Source organism: Bombina bombina, chromosome 3 (genome assembly GCF_027579735.1).
Source record: "Bombina bombina isolate aBomBom1 chromosome 3, aBomBom1.pri, whole genome shotgun sequence".
Taxonomy (NCBI): Eukaryota; Metazoa; Chordata; class Amphibia; order Anura; family Bombinatoridae; genus Bombina; species Bombina bombina.
The window spans coordinates 657,169,143-657,191,356 of NC_069501.1; the positions used below are offsets into that span (position 1 = coordinate 657,169,143).

Sequence of the window (22,214 nt, forward strand, 5' to 3'; positions counted from 1 at the left end):
CGGACATTGATGGACGGTATCATTGGTGGGTGGGAGCCTGTGTGGAAGGTGGGTGGCGGCCATCGATGATGATCGGTGATGTGGAGGGGGTGGGATCGTGGGCGGGGATGTCCGGGGCGCGCACCAGCGCGCGCACGCGTGCATGGGAGGGCGGGCGCGTGCATGGGGAGGGAGCGGTGGGAACCACTACACTACAGAAAAAGTTGTAATACAAATTTAAAAAAAAGGTCAAAAAAGTAAAAGTACCCAAGATGGCCCCTAATAAGGCAGATGGGGAGGGTTAGAGAGCTGTTTTGCGGGGGATCAGGGAGGTTGAGGGCTAAGGGGGGATGCTACACCACAGCATATGTAAATATGCACACAAAAAATTACAAAACCTTTTATTTTAGTACTGGCAGACTTTCTGCCAGTACTTAAGATGGTGGGGACAATTGTGGGGTGGGGGAGGGAAGGGAGCTGTTTGGGAGGGATCAGGGGGTCTGATGTGTCAGGTGTGAGGCTGATCTCTACACTAAAGCTAAAATTAACTCTGCAAGCTCCCTACAAACTACCTAATTAACCCCTTCACTGCTAGCAATAATACACGTGTGATGCGCAGCAACATTTAGCGACCTTCTAATTACCAGAAAGCAACGCCAAAGTCATATATGTCTGCTATTTCTGAACAAAGGGGATCCCAGAGAAGCATTTACAACCATTTGTGCCATAATTGCACAAGCTGTTTGTAAATAATTTCAGTGAGAAACCTAAAATTGTGAAAAATTTAACGTTTTTTTTTTTAATTTGATCGCATTTGGCGGTAAAATGGTGGCATGAAATATACCAAAAGGGGCCTAGATCAATACTTTGGGTTGTCTACTACACTACACTAAAGCTAAAATTAACCCTACAAGCTCCCTAATTAACCCCTGCACTGCTGGGCATCATACACTTGTGGTGCGCAGCGGCATTTAGTGTCCTAATTACCAAAAAGCAATGCCAAAGCCATATATGTCTGCTATTTCTGAACAAAGGGGATCCCAGAGAAGAATTTACAACCATTTATGCCATAATTGCACAAGCTGTTTGTAAATACTTTCAGTGAGAAACCGAAAGTTTGTGAAAAAATTTGTGAAAAAGTTAACGATTTTTTGTATTTGATCGCATTTGGCGGTGAAATGGTGGCATGAAATATACCAAAATTGGCCTAGATCAATATTTTGGGATGTGTACTAAAAAAAAATATATATACATGTCAATGGATATTATAGGATTCCTGAAAGATATTAGTGTTCTAATGCAACTAGCGCTAATTTTGAAAAAAAAATGGTTTGGAAATAGCAAAGTGCTACTTGTATTTATAGCCCTATAACTTGCAAAAAAGCAAAGAACATGTAAACATTGGGTATTTCTAAACTCAGGACAAAATTTAGAAACTATTTAGCATAGGTGTTTTTTGGTGGTTGTAGATATGTAACAGATTTTGGGGGTCAAAGTTAGAAAAAGTGTGTTTTTTTCCATTTTTCCTCATATTTTATATTGTTTTTATAGTAAATTATAAGATATGATGAAAATAATGGTATCTTTAGAAAGTCCATTTAATGGCGAGAAAAACGGTATATAATATGTGTGGTTACAGTAAATGAGTAAGAGATAAATTACAGCTAAACACAAACACCGCAAATATGTAAAAATAGCCTTGGTCCCAAACGGACAGAAAATGGAAAAGTGCTGTGGTCATTAAGGGGTTAACTTAGTTTAATTATATATTCTGTGTTGTGTGATTATTTGATACTGTTTATAATGCTGTTTAGCATTTAAAGTCTTCATTTCAAAGCTTTAAAAATAATGTATTAGGTGTTACTTATGACAATTTTGAGAGGGGCCTGGAATCTAACTCCGTCACTTCCCATTGACTTACATTATAAACTGGGTTTCAATTTACAATGGTTTCGATTTACAACCATTCCTTCTGGAATCTAACCCCGGCGTAAACTGAGGCCTACCTGATTATATAGATACACAGAGGTTTGTAACTTTTTTTAAAAAATCATGTTAGTGGTTTACAGGAATCAAAATTGTGAGTTTAGTGGTCCCTGAGGTCCGAAAGGTTGACGACCCCTGCTCTAACTATAACTGTTCTTAGTGTTCTGTTATGTACTACTACTACTACTACAGAATAGCTGTGTGGTGTAATATGACAGGCTGCAGGATGTCAGGATTGACCTTGTCAATGCACATCCCTCATGTTTGCCTGGACAGTCACTCATCTAAATGAATAACACATGCAGCAGTGTGTGCATTGTACTATCTTTACTGCACTTATATTATACACAAGTTATACTGCTGTAAAGTCAGCACTTTTCAGATTTATCCATGCTTACACTGCTTCATATGTTAATCATACCACAGTTAGAATGACGGCCCAAGAAAACATGACAATGTTGTGTCCGAAGACCTAAGAACTGGCTAGTGGCTACTATGTAACGAATAGGTTGTGTTCCTCACAGCGTCTCCTCTATATCCAACTAGCTCCCCAGAAGATATAAGACACCTAGTTTGTCTATAGGTATTAAACAGTGTATAAATTAGAGTCTAGGGAGCGTCTCAAATTGGGCTGGGATATATGCACATAAAACTTAGATGGGTGTTTAGAAAGATTTCACAGGTTTATTCATACAAACACGATAAAAACAATTTAAAAACGTAAAGAATGAGATAGCGATTGATATGAGTTGAAATTACTCAACTTATTGAATATACATCCTCTTATACATTAACTTTTATGGTATCAGACAAGATGGTGATACACAAATGTAAAAGAATAAAAGGTGCAGAGGATATGGAAAATATAAAAGATATATAAAAAGCTTTCATGGATCCATGAGTACAATAAAAAATATATGAATAAAACCCTATAGCAGGTATAGAAACACAATAATCAAAAATTGTCTAAAATATGGATACTAAAAACATATAATACAATATAATTAACGATTCCTAAATATAGTAATTATGTAAACAGTGTGTAGTGTCTCCAATGTATTTGAGACAATCCCTGGTATTGGGGTAAATAGTTCCAAGTTCCTTGGGGACAATTTTGCCCTATGGTGAGTCGATCCTAGGAAGTATAACTGTGAAGGTGTCCAAGAAGTATGACTTAGTGAAGGGTGATGAAAAAATGTGGAAAAAACAGAAAAAAGGGTAGAAAAAATGTAGAAAAAAATGTTCTAGTGCTGTGATCGGTGGCAATAAAACTCAGATCCAAAAAAATATATATTTGGTGACAAAAAATATATATGTGAGAAGTGAATAAGTTCAAAAAAGTAAAAAATAATCGTATTAATGTTCCAATTCCAAAATCCAAACAGATTTATAATAAAAAATCAAAAATAGAAACAAATAAGATTCCCAGTGTACCTGTGGAATATAAAACAAAAACAAATAGTGCAATAACGTTTAGGAAATCCTTAATATAAATGAAATGAGGCTTACCATCAATAGCCAACGCGTTTCGGCCCTTCCTTGGGCCTTTTTCAAGACTGTATTGTGGTAAGCATAACTAGGCCTCTTTTTATACTATGGTGCACCTATCACAGAGCACCAAAATTGCGCCAAAAAATGTTCACCTTTGACCCGGAAGTGATACCTTCCTGTACTTCAAAATGCTTTAAGTATAATTATTTTCATTTTATTTTTATTTGGTTTTTGGGGCCAATTTATAGGTTTTTACTCGATTCCTCTCTAAGCTGAATAAGGAAAAGTAGAGAGGCGAATTTTTCATCGCCGGAATCGCCGAAACCGGAAGTGCACTTCGCATGTTGGTGTCACTTCCGGTTCGTGATTTAGGGGCCGATGTCGTGAAAAATGCTTCTAGACTGGCATATGCTTACAACTGACTATGGTGTCCCTCATGTTTGCCTGGACAGTCACTCATCTAAATGAATAACACATGCAGCAGTGTGTGCATTGTACTATCTTTACTGCACTTATATTATACACAAGTTATACTGCTGTAAAGTCAGCACTTTTCAGATTTATCCATGCTTACACTGCTTCATATGTTAATCATACCACAGTTAGAATGACGGCCCAAGAAAACATGACAATGTTGTGTCCGAAGACCTAAGAACTGGCTAGTGGCTACTATGTAACCACAGCACAGGCAGATAATTTTATTTTAACTATTTTGTGGTTTGTATTTTTATGCTCCAGGAGTGTATTGGACATTGAGAAACATGTACATTAAGATTCTGTAGTGTTAAATATTTTTTATTGAAAAATTAAGGTGTTAGTCATTTATAAGAAAATCACGATTTTTGCCCATATTGCCCAGTCATAATATACCTGTGTATATATATATATATATATACATATATATACATATATATACATACATACAGTATATATATATATATATATATATATATATATATAACAAGAGTATTGCATTGAGCAATGATACTTTTTTTATTGGACTAACTATACATTTATAAGTTGACAAGCTTTTGGAAGAGTTCCTTCCTTTATCAAGTCTAAAGCAATTGCTTTAGACTTGATAAAGGAAGGAACTCTTCCGAAAGCTTGTCAACTTATAAATGTATAGTTAGTCCAATAAAAAAAAGTATCATTGCTCAATGAAATACTCTTGTTATTTTGATATCTAAATCTCTGGACTAACATGGCTACTCCAATAAACGTGTATATATATATATATATATATATATATATATATATATATATATATATATATATGCACATAGCAATTCATGGGCTGAGCCATCTGAGGGATAGGGCTTTATTTCATGGCCTGGGGTCTAGCGCCCCACCATCTTCAAAATTCACCAGCCGTCACTGGGTATCATGTACTTACAACTATCATAGTAATAATGATAACCTGGCAGCAACCTTTAGCCTAATTATGTTGTGTTGTTCATGTTAGGGCTCATAAATCCATATTTGTCTGAACTAAATAAAATGTTTAAGAATTAAAATAAATGGGAGAACTGAGAGAATGTAAAAATAAGTTATATTTTGTTTTAATTATATATAGAATGACTTTGGGTACAACTATTTTATGTTTTTTGTTTTGTTTCAAATATGTTTTTGCTACACTGAGTGAGTTTGGACAGGGTTAAGAGCATCCATACAATTTGTCTATCCCCCTGGTAAATCCTAATATTAGATAATAGTGCATAGGAACAAAAATAAATTTTATCTTTTGATTTTCAATTATCAATTGTTATCAAAAAAATATAGATATAAAATCCTACATTTTGGTGTTTTACTAAGGTGAACTGATGCTAAGTTTATGACGAGGTGAAAGCCCCAATTGATTGCAGGCTCACTCATTTGAGCCTACAACTGATATTTACGAAGCAACCGTTTAAACCACTGCTTCATAAACTCTCTCCACCAAGCGGATGACAATGACCCCAGAACCATTCGACCAGGGTGATTGACAAGCCCTACTCTCACACAATTGCTTGTGTGAGGGTAGGGGGTGGACTTGCATGAGCGTTCCCTCGTGCAATGATAAATATGGGGAACATATCCGCACCATAATTTGTGATCAAGTGAGGGCAGGTTCACAACTTGTCAATCCTGTCCACTTGCATAGTGATAAATATTGCCCTAAATGTTGGACAACAATGTTTGGGCTTGCAATAATTAGGGATTAATAACTCCAATGCTGTTATTTACTATGTACGCCATAGAAAATGACACAAAAATATAAATGTATTTATTTATTTTGCATTTGATATTGTTGAGATTTACTATATTATGGTATTTCCGCAGTTATTTCCCAAATAAATGCTAGGTCTGCTGAGTAAAAGAAGGTATAAGTTGTGTGGGCACTACACTGAAGAAAAGGTTGAAATTTAGGTGTAAGATGCAATAAAGGCCAAATAACTACAAATGGCTCCAGCGCAGGCAAAAAATTATAACACTCTAATGTAACAGATCAAATAATTATTAGACTAATTATTTCCATTTCACTAAGTTTAAGATTATATATTATTTTAACCAATCTTCTCTTTAAGATGCCTCACTGGTGACCAATAAAGTTGGATCGTATAAGGCTCTTTTTTTACATTCATAGGGCTCGATTTATCAAACTAGGGCAGACAGGAGCGTATATATTCACCCCAGCTGGCTTCTGGCTGGCAGCAATCCGCTGCCAGAATTATTCATTGCACAAGAGCGCTATTTTGCGGTCTTGTGCAAAACTGTTCCCGTGCCCGAGCACAGCCAATCACGGGCGGGCAGGAGCTGTCAATCTCCCCGGTCGGGTGAGACCGGGAAGATTGAAATTCTCCACCTAAGAGGTGGAGAAGATGGTAGGGAAGCAGCAGTCTGATGACCTCTGATAAATACTCTTGTGAGATCCTGCAGTTGTAGGGGGGCAAATGGCTTGATAAATCAAGCCCATAAAGTATACAGAGAACTTCACCCTTGTACAGCACGCGTGACAAAATGCAGCGCTCAGTTACACACGAACATGTTCATTCTCAAATAATTTTCTTTAACCTTTTAATGATACACATGGGTGTTCATTTATGTCATATGTTTAAAAAAAAAAAAAAATTGGCTGATCATGAGTCTGAAAAGTTTCATGCTCATATCTGTTACTTTTATGATGATGCCGAATTGTTGGGGTCCCCTGGTCATTTTGAGATAATGATCTAAAGTTGCATAAACTGTCTATTGCATCTACGCTGTAGAATACATATTTATTCAGTCTGTAATATCATTTTTCAATTATCCACTTATCTTTCAATGTAATCTTTTAATTAATATTATATATATATATATATATATATATATATATATATATATATATATATATATATATATAATGTATATGTACAATTATGCTTGCTTCTGTTAGCTCTATCACAATTCAAAAGAATACACAAGGTCTTACACAGTTACAGAGAATCTACCTTATTCCAAATGTCACCATATTTTCGGATTTTTATTTTTGAATTTTTCGTATGTAGGAAATGCGTATGAAAAAAAAAACACTTTCAGGGGAACATTTTTGTGTGAATAGAGACCTTTCAAATGTGTAAACATTTTGGCATTAAAAAAAAAACCTTTTTGTTTGAAATCTTAAATATGAGCTGTTCAATATTCCATTAATGAAACATATCTGTGACCAAATCATTAAATTCCCCAAAATAATCTAGGGTGACACTAAAAGTCCATAGTTGTGGCAATTAATATACCATAATCGTATTAAAGGTTACGCATTTTATGGTTTACAAATACATCCTAATAATGCAATGCACATGCACAACAAGCCATACACGAAATTCTAAACATGGGTTACATCACTACATATTTAACATAAACATACGAAAGTAGCTATAACTCCCTGACCTATTTAAAACTTCTGTTCTCTTCTTTTATCAGTAAACTTTCTGTGTTTTCGATCGGGAACCGCCAACAGAACTTATGACTCCAGAGTCCAGATGACAAGTGTAGCTTTTGAACAATTTAAAAAAATAGATCGCCTCACGAGGGCAGCAGAGGAGGAAAGCAATGTTGAAGGAACAAGATCCGGGGGATTTTTTTTTTTCTAACTAAATTCTTACAATATTTTAAAGTATGTATTTCGTGGTAAATTAAACATCAGCGCATTTTTTTTTATACACACTTTTTAATTCAGTTTTCGAGTCGTGGGGAAAATATGTCTATATGGCCACATCAAAGATGGCGAATATGCCACACACAGCGGCTCACAAAGTCAGTACATGATCTAATTCTTCACTCGCATATAGGGCAGACCCTTTAATATGGCGCGTTTCCCGTCTAACTTATAAGTCATTGGTTATGAGTACACAGTTTACGGGAGGATGCGTGTGTTTTATTTGTGGTAATGTTGTTATCCGTGGGAACCTTCTCTTTGTATCATGCAGAGAGATGTGGGTAGTTTCCCAATTGCACCTACAGTAAGGACAAAACTGATATTTTCCGGTTTTTGTACAGCAGAGGATGTCCTTGGGACCACTGCAAATGAGCTCAGCCAAGGTACTTATGGCCAAAAATATTCGCAAAAGTATATTCCCTTTCTTTGCTTGTTTATGCCCATTAACACTGGTAGATTTGTCTGAAGACAGTGTTTTGATAGTTATCAATCCAAAGTGCACGACCTGTTAACGCATTAAAGGGCTTGAAAATAAATAATCGTGTAAAGGTTATTGCTAATATAGGTACTACCTGAAATAAGCAACAACAAAGTTAACAAATTATAGCAACGAGGCTTTTAAAACGGCCCTGTGCGACCTCACCCGGGTTAGCCCCCTCATATTCAAAATTTTAACAAATTATCATTCCATTCGTTAGATCTACTCTAAAATATGAAATATTAACAATCTTTTTCAGGGGGGGCTAACCCGTAGCCAGCCCCCCCCCCTCAACAAAAATTTGGACAAAATGTTATTGATTATGATAGCTCCATGTTAGATCAGGTTTGATCAGCCAAAAGTTTTGTTAGATCTAGTCTAATTACTGAGATATTGCATTTTTAATGAGGGGGGGGCTAGCCCCCCCTCAACTGAAATCTGGACCAAATTGTATTGATTTTGATAGATATACGTTAGATCAACTGTTTTTTTCGTTAGATCTATCACGCAAGCGGCGGTATTCACAATCCTAGTTTGTGTGTGGGGGAGGGGTGATCCCCGGGTTAGCCCCCCCTCAACTGAAATCTGGACCAAATTTGATTGATTTTGATAGATATACGTTAGATCAGGTTAGATCAACTGTTTTTTTCGTTAGATCTATCACGCAAGTGGCGGTATTCACAATCCTATTTTGTGGGAGGGGTGATCCCGGGTTAGCCCCCTCAACTGAAATCTGGACCAAATTTTATTGAATTTGATAGATATACGTTAGATCACGTTAGATCAACTATTTTTTTGTTAGATCTATCACGCAAGAGGCGGTATTCACAATCTTATTTTGTGTGCGGGGGAGGGGTAATCCCTGGGTTAGCCCCCCCTCAACTGAAATCCGGACCAAATTTTATTGAATTTGATAGATATACGTTAGATCATATTAGATCAACTGTTTTTTTTTTGTTAGATCTATCACGCAAGTGGCAGTATTCTGTAGCATGCAGAAGCGCATGTCCATGCACAGACCAGTCAGTGCCTTTGCACGCACTGTGTCTATTTGGCCTGTGAGGGACGTTATTATAACCCCGCCCCAAAGCTCTGCACAAGACCAAGAGACATCCAGCAGTGACAAACTACACCCCCCACATACCACCAGGGTGTAGGAAGCAGGGAATGGAAGATTATTCTACACTTTATTGGATTATTTTATAGTATACATTTGTCCTATAACAGAAGAAATACATTCTTTAGTATTGTGTTCTATAAAATTACAAGTAACGCATCTTCTATTATCACAGTTAATATTGCTGATTTTATTATAAGTATTAACTTTCATATCTCTTACATCTTGATGTAAGAGATATGGAAGTTAATACTTTATGAGATTAACCCTTCTTCATCTCCATGGATCACACTGGTGAACGTATCCCAGGTATGGAATAAAGAAGAAGACTTGTTGAAGATGCTATGCAACACATTTCTTATGATAGGGTGACCAGACGTCCCCGATTTTAGGGAACAGTCCCCGGAAAAATTATGTCCCAGAAATGTCCCCGGCTCCTGTTGAGCTGTCCCCGGGCAGTGCGCAGGTCAGGAGGGAAGAGCTTGTGCATGTGTGTATATATATGCTTGTATGTGAATGTGTGTATATGTATGTTTGTATGTGAATGTGTGTATATGTATGTTTGTATGTGCATGTGTGTATATGTATGCTTGTGTGTGTGTGTGTATATGTATATTTATGCTTGTGTGTGTGTGTATATGTATGTTTGTATGTGCATGTGTGTATATGTATGCTTGTGTGTGTGTGTGTATATGTATGCTTGTGTGTGTATATATATATATATATATATATATATATATATATACTTGTGTATGTGTATATATGTATGCTTGTGTGTGTGCGTGCATGTGTGTATATATATATATATATATATATATATATATATATATATATATATATATATATATATATAATATATATATATATATATTTTTATGTATACTTGTGAGTGTGTATTTATACTTGTGTGTGTGTTTATGTATGCTTGTATGTATGTGTGTATATATGTATGCTTGTATGTATGTGTGTATATGTATGATTGTATGTATGTGTGTCACAGCCTTAAGTGGGTATATGTGTGATGTGTGTGCATATGAGTGAGTGTATGTGTGATGTGCTTGCATATGAGTGTGTGTAAGAAGGTGTATGTGTGATGTGCGTGCATATGAGTGTGTGTAAGAAGGTGTATGTGTGATGTGCGTGCATATGAGTGTGTGTGTAAGAAGGTGTATGTGTGATGTGCGTGCATATGAGTGTGTTTGGAAGGTTGTGTATGTGTGATCTGCTTACATATGAGTTTGTATAAGTGGGTGTATGTGTGATGTGCGTGCATATGAGTGTGTGTATGTGTGATGTGCTTGCATATGACTGTGTTTGGAAGTGGGTGTATGTGTGATCTGCTTACATATGAGTGTGTGTATGTGTGACGTGCGTGCATATGAGTGTGTGTGTGTGATGTGCTTGCATATGACTGTGTTTGGAAGTGTGTGTATGTGTGATGTGCGTGCATATGAGTGTGTGTATGTGTGATGTGCTTGCATATGACTGTGTTTGGAAGTGTGTGTATGTGTGACGTGCGTGCATATGAGTGTGTGTGTGTGTGTGATGTGCTTGCATATGACTGTTTGGAAGTGTGTGTATGTGTGACGTGCGTGCATATGAGTGTGTGTGTGATGTTCTTGCATATGACTGTGTTTGGAAGTGTGTGTATGTGTGATGTGCGTGCATATGAGTGTGTGTATGTGTGATGTGCGTGCATATGAGTGTGTGTATGTGTGATGTGCGGGCATATGAGTGTGTATGTGTGATGTGATTGCATATGAGTGTGTGTATGTGTGATGTGCGGGCATATGAGTGTGTATGTGTGATGTGATTGCATATGAGTGTGTGTATGTGTGATGTGCGGGCATATGAGTGTGTATGTGTGATGTGATTGCATATGAGTGTGTGTATGTGTAATCTGCTTACATATGAGTGTATGTGTGTGTGATGTGCGTGCATATGAGTGTGTATGTGTGATGTGCTTGCATATGAGTGTTTGGGAGTGGGTGTATGTGTGATCTGCTTACACATGAGTGTAAGTGTCTGTGTGATGTGCGTGCAAATGAGTGTCTGTATGTGGGGTCTGCATTCATACAAGTGTATTTCTGTAGTGCTGGATGTCACACATTTGCGGATATTTACAATCCCTGCAGGTGGCCATGTTTCAAAGCAAGGTAAAAATGTAATTTTGCACAAGAGGATTCTTGTTGCACTATAGCACAGCATTTCAATCATCCTGGACAAGCAAGTGTTAAAGGGACAGTCAAGTCCCAAAAAAACTTTTATGTTTCAAATAGGGCATGCAATTTTAAACAACTTTCCATTTTACTTTTATCACCAATTTTGCTTTGTTCTTTTGGTATTCTTAGTTAAAAGCAAAACCTAGGAAGGCTCATATGATAATTTCTAAGCCCGCCTCTTATCACATGCTTTTTTATTTGCTTTTCACAACAGGGGAGAGCTAGTTCACGGGAGCCATATAAATAACATTGTGATCACGTCCATGGCTTGTGGCAGACACTGCACTAATTGGCTAAAATGAAAGTCAACACATAATAAATAAAATGTCATGTGATCAGGGGGCTTTTAGAAGATGCTTAGATACAAGGTAATCACAGAAGTAAAAAGTATATTAAAATAACTGAGATAAGGGGGCATTCGGCAGAGGCTTAGATACAAGGTAATCACAGAGGTAAAAAGTATATTAATATAACTGAGATAAGGGAGCAGTCTGCAGAGGCTTAGATACAGGGTAATCACAGAGGTTAAAAGCATATTAATATAACTGAGATAAGGGGCAGTCTGCAGAGGCTTAGATACAGGGTAATCACAGAGGTAAAAAGTATATTAATATAACTGAGATAAGGAGCAGTCTGCAGAGGCTTAGATACAAGGTAATCACAGAGGTAAAAAGTACATTAATATAACATTGTTGGTTGTGCAAAACTGGGGAATGGGTAATAAAGGGATTATCTATCTTTTTAAACAACAAAAATTCTGGTGTTGATAAGAAATTGGGATGGGCTGCTTTGCCTTAAAATGATTGGGCCTATTTTTGGTCCCACCCCGACCCTGTCTATCACTTTGTCACACACACCCCCTTCACCCTGCCACACTCACCTGATCACATTAACCCACTAATCCTGTCACAATCACCTTCTCTCGCACTGTCACACTCACCTCCAACCCTGTCACACTCCCCAGCACACAAACTAGGATTGTGAATACCGCCGCTTGCGTGATAGATCTAACAACAAAAAAATATGAGATCTAACCTGATCTAACATATATCTACCAAAATGAATAAAACTTAGTCCGGATTTCAGTTGAGGGGGGGGCTAGCCCAGTGACTACCTCTCCCCCGCACACAAACTAGGATTGTGAATACAGCCGCTTGCGTGATAAATCTAACAAAAAAAACAGTTGATCTAACGTATATCTATCAAATTCAATAAAATTTGGTCCGGATTTCAGTTGAGGGGGGGCTAGCCCAGTGATCACCCCTCCCCCGCACACAAAATAGGATTGTGAATACCGCCTCTTGCGTGATAGATCTAACAAAAAAAACCAGTTGATCTAACCTGATCTAACGTATATCTATCAAAATCAATCAAATTTGGTCCAGATTTCAGTTGAGGGGGGGCTAGCCCTCCTCATTAAAAATACAATATCTCCGTAATTAGACTAGATCTAACAAAACTTTTGGCTGATCAAACCTGATCTAACGTGGAACTATCATAATCAATAACATTTTGTCCAAATTTTTGTTAAGGGGGGCTGGCTACGGGTTAGCCCCCCCTGAAAAAGATTAATATTTCATATTTTAGAGTAGATCTAACGAAAAAAACAGTTGATCTAACCTGATCTAACAAATCAAATGATAATTTGTTAAAATTTTGAATATGGGGGGCTAACCCGGGTGAGGTCCCTGTGCGAGCGTCAATGACAAATCATAATTCATGGAGATGGTGCAGCTACCTGAAAGGAACGATAAAGCATTGACATTTTGGCATTGCAAATGCTTCTACCCCACCCCAAACAAAAATAAACATCACTGTGTTATCGTATACAATGTTTGTTTTCAAACTCCAGTCCTGCAAAGGTGTGCACAGGGGCAACTGTGGTATTACATGCATATGACTTTATCCGTGAGGGAGGGTGAAGCCAGGATGGCCCAGCGGTAAGGTACGTGAGGTCTAAGGGTGTTATTGGGAGACGGGAGTCATGGTGGAAGCGTTGGTACAATCTATTATATGCCATTGTGCTGTCAGTCTTAAAGGGACAGTCAAGTCAACTGTTTACTATTGTTTTAAAAAAAAAAAAAATAGATATTCACTTTATTACCCATGACCCATTGAGTCATCAATTCCCCGGCTCTAAGCAGAACAACCTTTATAGCAATACTTAAATAAAATAAAGACAGAGACTTAGATTTTGGATAAAGATCTGGCCACAGCCTGTTTATTAAATAACACATAACTTTAAATAACAATTATAAATTAACCATTGTTAAAACACAATAACATGATGAAAATCAATAGCCATTTTCTTTTTGTTTGTGCAAGCACCAATATAATGTATAATCTTCCACTTTCAAATCCACAATTTTTATTGACCAGGCCGTCTTTATTTCCGCTGGACATAGCAAGGTGCCCAGTCCGTATTTATTTTGCTCTTTTTCCAGCTTCAAGGGACCCCGTGCCCAAGTAGCAGATTACCCAGCTCTCCCACCCCTTGGGGAGGCTACCCAATAAAACCCGTTTGGCGATGGTCATAAAATTTTGGTACCTAGCACACCCGCCTTCATGCTGTGACAAAACAATAACAATTTAGGGAGGGAAGATGAACTGCGCCACTGATCCTGTTCGGTAAGTAAACAGAACTAACTGGCGCCAAAAACTCCCCTTCCTGGAACCTCCTACATAACCTTCCCCTAGCACTGACGCACCTAACTCCTCCCCCTGGGTCCAGAACCCCTCCACCTGCGTTCCTCCGTCTGCGGGGGCCGTCATTCCCCAGTTTTGCACAGCCAACATGGATGCATTAACCCCTTAAAGGGACAGTCAAGTATAAATTAAACTTTCATAATTCAGATAGGACTTTTAATTTTAATTGACTTTCCAATTTACTTTTATCATCAAATTTGCTTTTTTCTCTTGGTATTCTTAGTTTAAACTAAACATAGGTAGGCTCATATGCTAATTTCTAAGCCTTTGAGGGCTGCCTCTTATCACATGCTTTTTAAATCTCTTTTCAACACAAAGAAACAAAGTACACGTGGGCTATATAGATAACACTGTGTTCAGGCACAGGGAGTTATTTAAGATCTAGAACAATGCAATGCTAAATTTAAGACGATAGATAAAACAGTCACAGTCATGTGATCAGGGGGCTGGAAGAAGGTTCCTAGATACAAGGTAATCACAAAGGTAAAAAGTACATTAATATAACTGTGTTGGTTATGCAAAACTGGGGAATGAGTAATAAAGGGATTATCTATCTTTTAAAACAATAACAATTTTATGGTTGACTGTCCACAGCCCTTTTCCATTTTCTGTCCGTTTGGGACCAAGGCTATTTTTACATTTTTGCGGTGTTTGTGTTTAGCTGTCATTTTCCTCTTACTCATTTACTGTACCCACTCATATTATATACCGTTTTTCTCGCCATTAAATGGACTTTCTAAAGATACCATTATTTTCTTAATATCTTATAATATACTATTAAAAAATTTATAAAATATGAGGAAAAAATGGAAAAAAAACACACTTTTTCTAATTTGACCCCCAAAATCTGTTACACATCTACAACCACCAAAAAACACCCATGATAAATAGTTTCTAAATTTTGTCCTGAGTTTAGAAATACCCAATGTTTACATGTTCTTTCCTTTTTTTGCAAGTTATAGGGCCATAAATATAAGTAGCACTTTGCTATTTCCAAACCACTTTTTTTCAAAATTAGCGCTAGTTACATTGGAACACTGATATCTTTCAGGAATCCCTGAATATCCCCTGACATGTATATATTTTTTTAGAAGACATCCCAAAGTATTGATCTAGGCCCATTTTGGTATATTTCATGGCACCATTTCACCGCCAAATGCGATCAAATAAAAAAAATCGTTCACATTTTCACAAATTTTTTCACAAACTTTAGGTTTCTCACTGTAATTATTTACAAACAACTTGTACAATTATGGCATAAATGGTTGTAAATGCTTCTCTGGGATCCTCTTTGTTCATAAATAGAAGACATATATGGCTTTGGCGTTGCTTTTTGGCAATTATAAGGCCGCTAAATGGCACTGCGCACCACACTTGTATTATGCCTAGCAGTGAAGGGGTTAATTAGGGAGCATGTAGGGAGCTTCTATGATTAATTTTAGCTTTAGTGTAGTGTAGTAGACAACCCCAAGTATTGATCTAGGCCCATCTTGGTATATTTCATGCCACCATTTCACCTCCAAATGCGATCAAATTAAAAAAACGTTACATTTTTCACAATTTTAGGTTTCTCACTGAAATTATTTACAAACAGCTTGTGCAATTATGGCACAAATGGTTGTAAATACTTCTCTGGGATCCCTTTTCTTTAGAAATAGCAGACATATATGGCTTTGGTGTTACTTTTTGGTAATTATAAGGCTGCTAAATGCCGCTGCGCACCACACGTCTATTATGCCCAGCAGTGAAGGGGTTAATTAGGGAGCTTGCAGGGTTAATTTTAGCTTTAGTGTAGTAGACAACCCAAAGTATTGATCTAGACCCATTTTGGTATATTTCATGCCACCATTTCACCGTAAAATGCGATCAAATAAAAAAAAATCCCTTTTTCACTAACTTATTGTGCGCCATATTGGGTACTGGCAGCTGTCTGCCAGTACCCAGTTTGAAATCAAAAACGTTTTTGTTTATTTTTTATTAAAAAAAACAACTATTTTCTGTAGTGTAGCTGCCCCACAACCCCCAACCCTCTCCCAGATTACTAATTTTATTTATTTTTACCCTCTCTCCCACTGAGTCTCTCCCACTGAGTCCTTATACTTGTTCCATAGTGTAGGGTTCCCACCCGCGGGCACCCATCCTTGTGCACGCGCGCGCACGCTCCCGCATTCTGGCACGCACCCCACACACGATCCCGCCCCCCTCCTCCACTGATCGCCGCCTCCCTGGATAAGCTCCCACCAACGAACACCGCGATCAATGGCCGATGCAGAGAGGGCCACAGAGTGGCTCTCTTTGCATCGGACTGCTCAAAACTGTTATTGCAGGATGCCTCAATATCAAGGCATCACTACAATAACATGAAAGCGGCTGGAAGCGATCAGGATCGCTTCCAGGGCTTTCAAAGACCAACGACGAAGGTGGTACGTCCTTGGTCGTTAACTGCATTTTTTTGCAGGACATACCCCATACGTCGTTGGTCGTTAAGGGGTTAATATACTTTTAAAATCTGTGATTACCTTGTAGCTAAGCCTCTTGACAGCCCATTAATCACATACTAATTTATTATCTATCGGCTTGCATTTTAGCCAATTAGTGCAGTCATCCATAACCTACAGGCGTGAGCACAATGTTATCTATATGGCCCACATGATCTAGCAGTCTCCTGTTGTGATAAGTAATACAAAAGAATGTGATAAAAAGCTGTCTGTAGTGGCTTAGAATCAGGCAGAAATTTAGAAGTTTAAAAAGCATACAAAGGTAGGCTCAGGAGCAATGCACTACTGTGAGCTAGCTGCTTTTCATTGGCTCATCCAACATGTTCATCTGGCTCCCAGTAGAGCATTGCTCTACTTTAAGGATAGATAAATAAAAATACTAGGGAGCGCTTAGAAAAAGCTAAAGAGTATAGTAAAATCAGAACAATAAAAAAACTAATTTAAAATCAAAACTTAGAAAAAAAACAATCTCACAAGCGCAGAAGATTAACCACAAAAGTGGACATAGGAATGATCCACAGTTATAAATATATATATAGATAATATAAAAATATATATAAATAATATAAAACGAGTGAATGTTACCAATGAAAAAATAAAAAAATATGTAATATTAATAGCCAGAGTGAGATGCCGGTTACACAATAGCTGAAATATAAAAAAATTTAATTTATTACACAAAACAATATAGGTCGACCTATTATAAAATATCACAAATAATACACAAATACAATTAACACAGAAACAAGAAATACAAGTGCAGAAAAGTCTATATTGCTCTGTAGGACACGGCTATTGCATTGCACCCAAAAGAAATCTGTAGTATTTGTATGAAAGCCGTATTCCAAATTGCAGTCTGTTTTTAAAAGTCTTGTATGTCAATCCACCAGAATTTAAGTGAAGGAACAGCTGGTTGTGAAGGGCCGTCCTAGCAGTGATGGTAAGTGACACTGTGTTCCTATAGACAGAGAGTCCTTCTTAGTGTATTATCAGGACCAATACCGAAACGTATATCTGTACTCACATGTCAGAGAGCAGGAACCGGCTTAGACCACCCACGGAGAATTTGCGGGTTCGAGTAGTAAAGGAAAGGCGCTAGGCTATATGAGTATGAAAGTTGCGGCTGAACACCCAGGTGATGCAGTGCAGTTTATTTTACAGATTTAGTATTGATCCAGCAAAACTAAACTTCCAAGACCTTTTCTTAAAAGGGCCAATACTGCCGTTCTCACCAGAAGCTTGAGAAAGAAACTTTGGTTTTGAAACGCGTTGCTCTTTAATTTCAGTTCAAGCACGGGAGATTTTTATTGTTCAGGCGAATAAACCCTCTTCTGGTGAGAACGGCAGTATTGGCCCTTTTAAGAAAAGGTCTTGGATGTTTAGTTTTGCTGGCCTCCTCTTATCTCAGTGCATTTTAACAGTTTTTCACAGCCAGATGGTGTTAGTTCATGTTTGCCATATAGATAACATTGTGCTTATGCCCATGAAGTTACTTAGGAGTCAGCACTGATTGGCTAAAATGTATATCTGTCAAAAGAACTGAAATAAGGGGCCACTCTGAAGAGGCTTAGATACAAGGTAATCTGACAAAGCCTCGATTCCAGCCCTGAAGGGGGAGGGGCGAAACGCGTAATGTTTGGAGTTTGGAAATCTGCAACGTGGAGGTAGACGTTACTATGGTGGAGCAGTTTTGATTGTACACGTACAGAGAAATCAAGTTCACCTACCTACGGCACAATAGCAAGTGAAGACCCACATCGGCACACATCACAGTATCATTCAGGTATTTGGTAGCCCTGACATAGGCACCGTTCCTAAGAATCAAGAAGCGAGTGTAAGCCATGCGGTAAAAGCCTTGCAAGGTGGTGGATGTATTTTCATGCCCTCTGGGATAATTATCCTGCTTTGTTGGAAAGTCGACATTGGTTCTCTTTGATATTTGTGGGACAGTACATACCTCTCAATACCGGAGCGTGTCTTTACACTTAAGTGCCCAGGGTAATTGAGGTTAGGACGGCAAATCTGTCTAGCACAGCTGGAGCGTGTATTTACACTATGAGCCAGGATTGTATCATGGACTGTTCTATGCCGGCTTAGACACAGGCTAGCATGTAGGGGGTATATATATGTAGTATATGTGATTTACAACCATCTGCTCTACGTTTCTTTTGATACATGGAGTTCAATAGGTAAAGGCATACCCTGTGTCTCTTTTATCTTTTAAATAAAGCATGTGTTTTCTTGTGGTTTCCAGTGCAGCCCTGTCCTTCTTTGGTTCTAATAATATATATTGATGGAACTCTATCTGCTCTAAATGGTAATTAAAAAGTATATTAATATAACTATGTGGTTTTGCAAAACTGGGGAATGGGATTATCTATCTTTTTAAACAATAACAATTCTGTAGGAGACTATCCCTTTTAAGGTCTATTTCTCAACTCTGCATTTTTTTTTTGTTTGAAGAAGAGGTGTATTTCTACAGGCACTAATTCAGTTTTGAGAACTACAAAAACCAAGAACTTGTGATATCTTCTAGACCAGTAGTCTCAAAGTACAGGCCCCAGGGCCAAATGCAGCCCTCAAAATAGTTTAATCTGGCCCTCCCTTGTCTAATAGGTAAACCATTAATTTGGGCTGTCAATTTATTTTTAAGGTTCTAAGAGTTGTAACTAGTTGATATTCTTTATAGGCACTCACAAGACAAATATAAAGACAAAGCATCCAGTGTAGACTCCCACCACACACTGCATTGGGTAAATATCACTTTTTACATTGCTATACAGTTCCAAGATGATCACTTCACTTGGTACTCACAAGATAAATATACAACTGTGTATATCTATTGTGGGCTACAACTCCCACTTTTTACTAATACTTGGATAAATGTCACTTCCATTTCCTAGTATATCCAATTTCCGAGCACTCACTCAGTTCAAGCGGCCCCCATGGGAGAAGAACACTTGACCAGTGGCCCCCAGATACTTTGAGTTTGATACCCCTGTTCTAGACAGAAAAATGCCAAAAATGATCTTACAGAAACCTCTGGGAGAGCATAGAACTGTGAATGGATTAAAGGGACCAGAATTTTTATTGTTTTAAAAGATAGATAATCCCTTTATTACCCATTTCCCAGTTTTGCATAACCAACACAGTTATAATAATATACTTTTAACCTCTGTGATTATCTTGTATCTAAGCCTCTGCAAACTGCCCCTTTTTTCAGTTCTTTTGACAGACTTGCAGTCTATCCAATCAGTGCCTGCTCCCAGATAACTTCTCGTGCACAAACAGTGTTATCTATATGAAATACGTGAACTAACGCCCTCTAGTGGTGAAAAACTGTTAAAATGCAATCTGAAAGAGGTGGGCTTCGCTTTCAACTAAGAATACCAAGAGAACAAAGCAAAATTGGTGATAAAAGTAAATTGGAAAATTGTTTAAAATGACATGCTCTATCTGAATCATGAAAGTTTATTTTGGCCTAGACTGTCCCTTTAATTATTATTATCGGTTATTTGTAGAGCGCCAACAGATTCCGCAGCGCTAGATTAATAGAATGAATTTACCACAGCCTCGTGCTACATAATTATAAACAAATTCTTATTTCAGGCATGAATAACATTTGGGATGTATCTTAAATAGGAACAATATTTTTAGATAGATTTTTCATCAAAAAGCATTTTATTCAAAAAGAATCCCCCTTTTTTTTTTTTTTTTTTTTTTTTTTTTTTTTTTTTTTTTTTTTTTGCGCTGTGGAATTTGTTGGCGCTCAATAAGTAACTGATAATAATAATAATATTTAATATAAAAAAAAATCTGATTTAGTTAAAAAAAAAAAAAAATCTTTGATTTTTATCTAACCTGATTTCAATTAGGGATTGTATGTCCTTGTAGGTAGTAGGTGATTGTTGAAAAATAATTTGTAATCACCTGTCTGTTATGATGTACCCAACATTAAATGATCTTAGTGCCACTAAAATCTCAGAACTTGAATTTGAACATGACTATGACTTTCATTTTTCAGAATCTGGAATTTCTAAGGAAGATGCTTTGGAAGCACTACGGATTATAAGAGAGGGAACCCAATGCTTGGCAAACTCAGAGGTCACTCAGAAGCATACAGCACTTGAGCTACTTGCCAAAGATCAAGGAAATATTATTTCCTTCTGTTCCACACTGGATGAAATTCTAGGAGGGGGAGTGCCATTAACCAAAATTACAGAGATCTGTGGTGTGCCAGGAGTTGGGAAAACACAGTTATGGTAAATCTATTGAGTGTTTTTTATTTTGTTTTGTTTTTTTAGAGATTATAAAGAGGGCTAATCAGGACTCTAACAATAAGTACCTCTCTACTAAAAATGAGTGGCTGTCTAATTAAAGAGATATGAAAGCCAAAATTATTGTTTCATGATTCAGACAGAGCACTGGTTTTCAAATCTGTCCTCAGGCCTCTCCAACAGGCCATGTTTTCAGGATTACGTTGGATGAGAGCACGTAAAGTAACCATGTTTACTAATCAGCTGATTATTTCACATGTGCTCCAGTTAAGATATCCTCAAAATATGGCCTGTTAGGAAGCCTAAGGATAGGTTTGAAAACTAATGCTATAGATCATACAGTTTTAAACAACTAATGATGTACTTATATTATAATTTTTTCTTTGTTCTCTTGGTTTGTTTGTTTGAAAGCAGGGACATATGCTTTGGAGCTTGCCCATTTCTGGAGCACTATATGACAGCAGTTATGCAATAATTGTATTAATTTGCAGAAGCACTAGATGGCAGCACTATTTCCTGCCACGTAGAGCTTCTGACACCTACCTAGGTGTCTCTTCAACACAGAATATCATGGGTATGACGCAAATTTGATAATAGAAGTAAATTATAATTAAAAAAGCATATGAGTCTAGGAATTTCACAATAGGCATAAAAAAAAAAAACAATTCTTTTGATGGTCATCTGCTGATAGGTTGTAGTTCAAATTCGACGTGACGTGTAGTCTTATTATTATTATTATTATTACCCTTGCATGCAGTATCTGACCAAGTAAGCCAATAAGGAACTGTATATGCATATAGGCACAGATCCCTGGCTGTTTATTATGTGTTTAGAGTGTTTGTAAGAGTTAAACACACAGAGGCCCTCAGAAGTGTAAGATAGGAAAATGCTGTAGCACGTTAGAGCATTTTACTATTGCAGGTTTATGTCCCTTTAAACAACTTTGACCCTAGCTTCTTCCATACGTCTGAAGATGGACCTTTGCAGGAGGTTCTTGGAGAAATGGTTTAATCCATCAGAAGGTGAAGATCATTTAAATGTCTGGCTATTTGCAAATTGAAATTTAGCTGGTTTGCTCTTCCTTTAGGTTTCAATTTATTTGCATTAATGTGCATTTGTATTTTTAATTTTTGTTCTCTCATATGCATAATAGATTATTTTTTTTGGAGTCCAGTGTCTATTTAAACTGACATAATGTCAGCACTAATAACTCCAAACTTTATTTGAGAGAGTTTGTTCTTTTAACCTTCTTGCTTTTTGATTTATTAGTTAATAATAGTTTT

General features: G+C 37.2%; 1 protein-coding gene across 2 annotated transcripts in view; it reads left to right on the forward strand.

Annotated features, from left to right (window-relative positions):
* Positions 1–7,736: 7,736 nt before the first annotated feature.
* RAD51C (RAD51 paralog C) overlaps positions 7,737–22,214 on the forward strand; it is a 233,238-nt gene continuing 218,760 nt past the window's right edge. For both annotated transcript variants that reach the window (XM_053707381.1, XM_053707382.1), the window contains exons 1-2: positions 7,737–8,016; positions 20,679–20,916. In XM_053707381.1, coding sequence (XP_053563356.1) covers positions 7,899–8,016; positions 20,679–20,916 — 356 coding nt within the window. In that variant the 5' untranslated portion in view covers positions 7,737–7,898. The remainder of the gene's footprint in view (positions 8,017–20,678; positions 20,917–22,214) is intronic.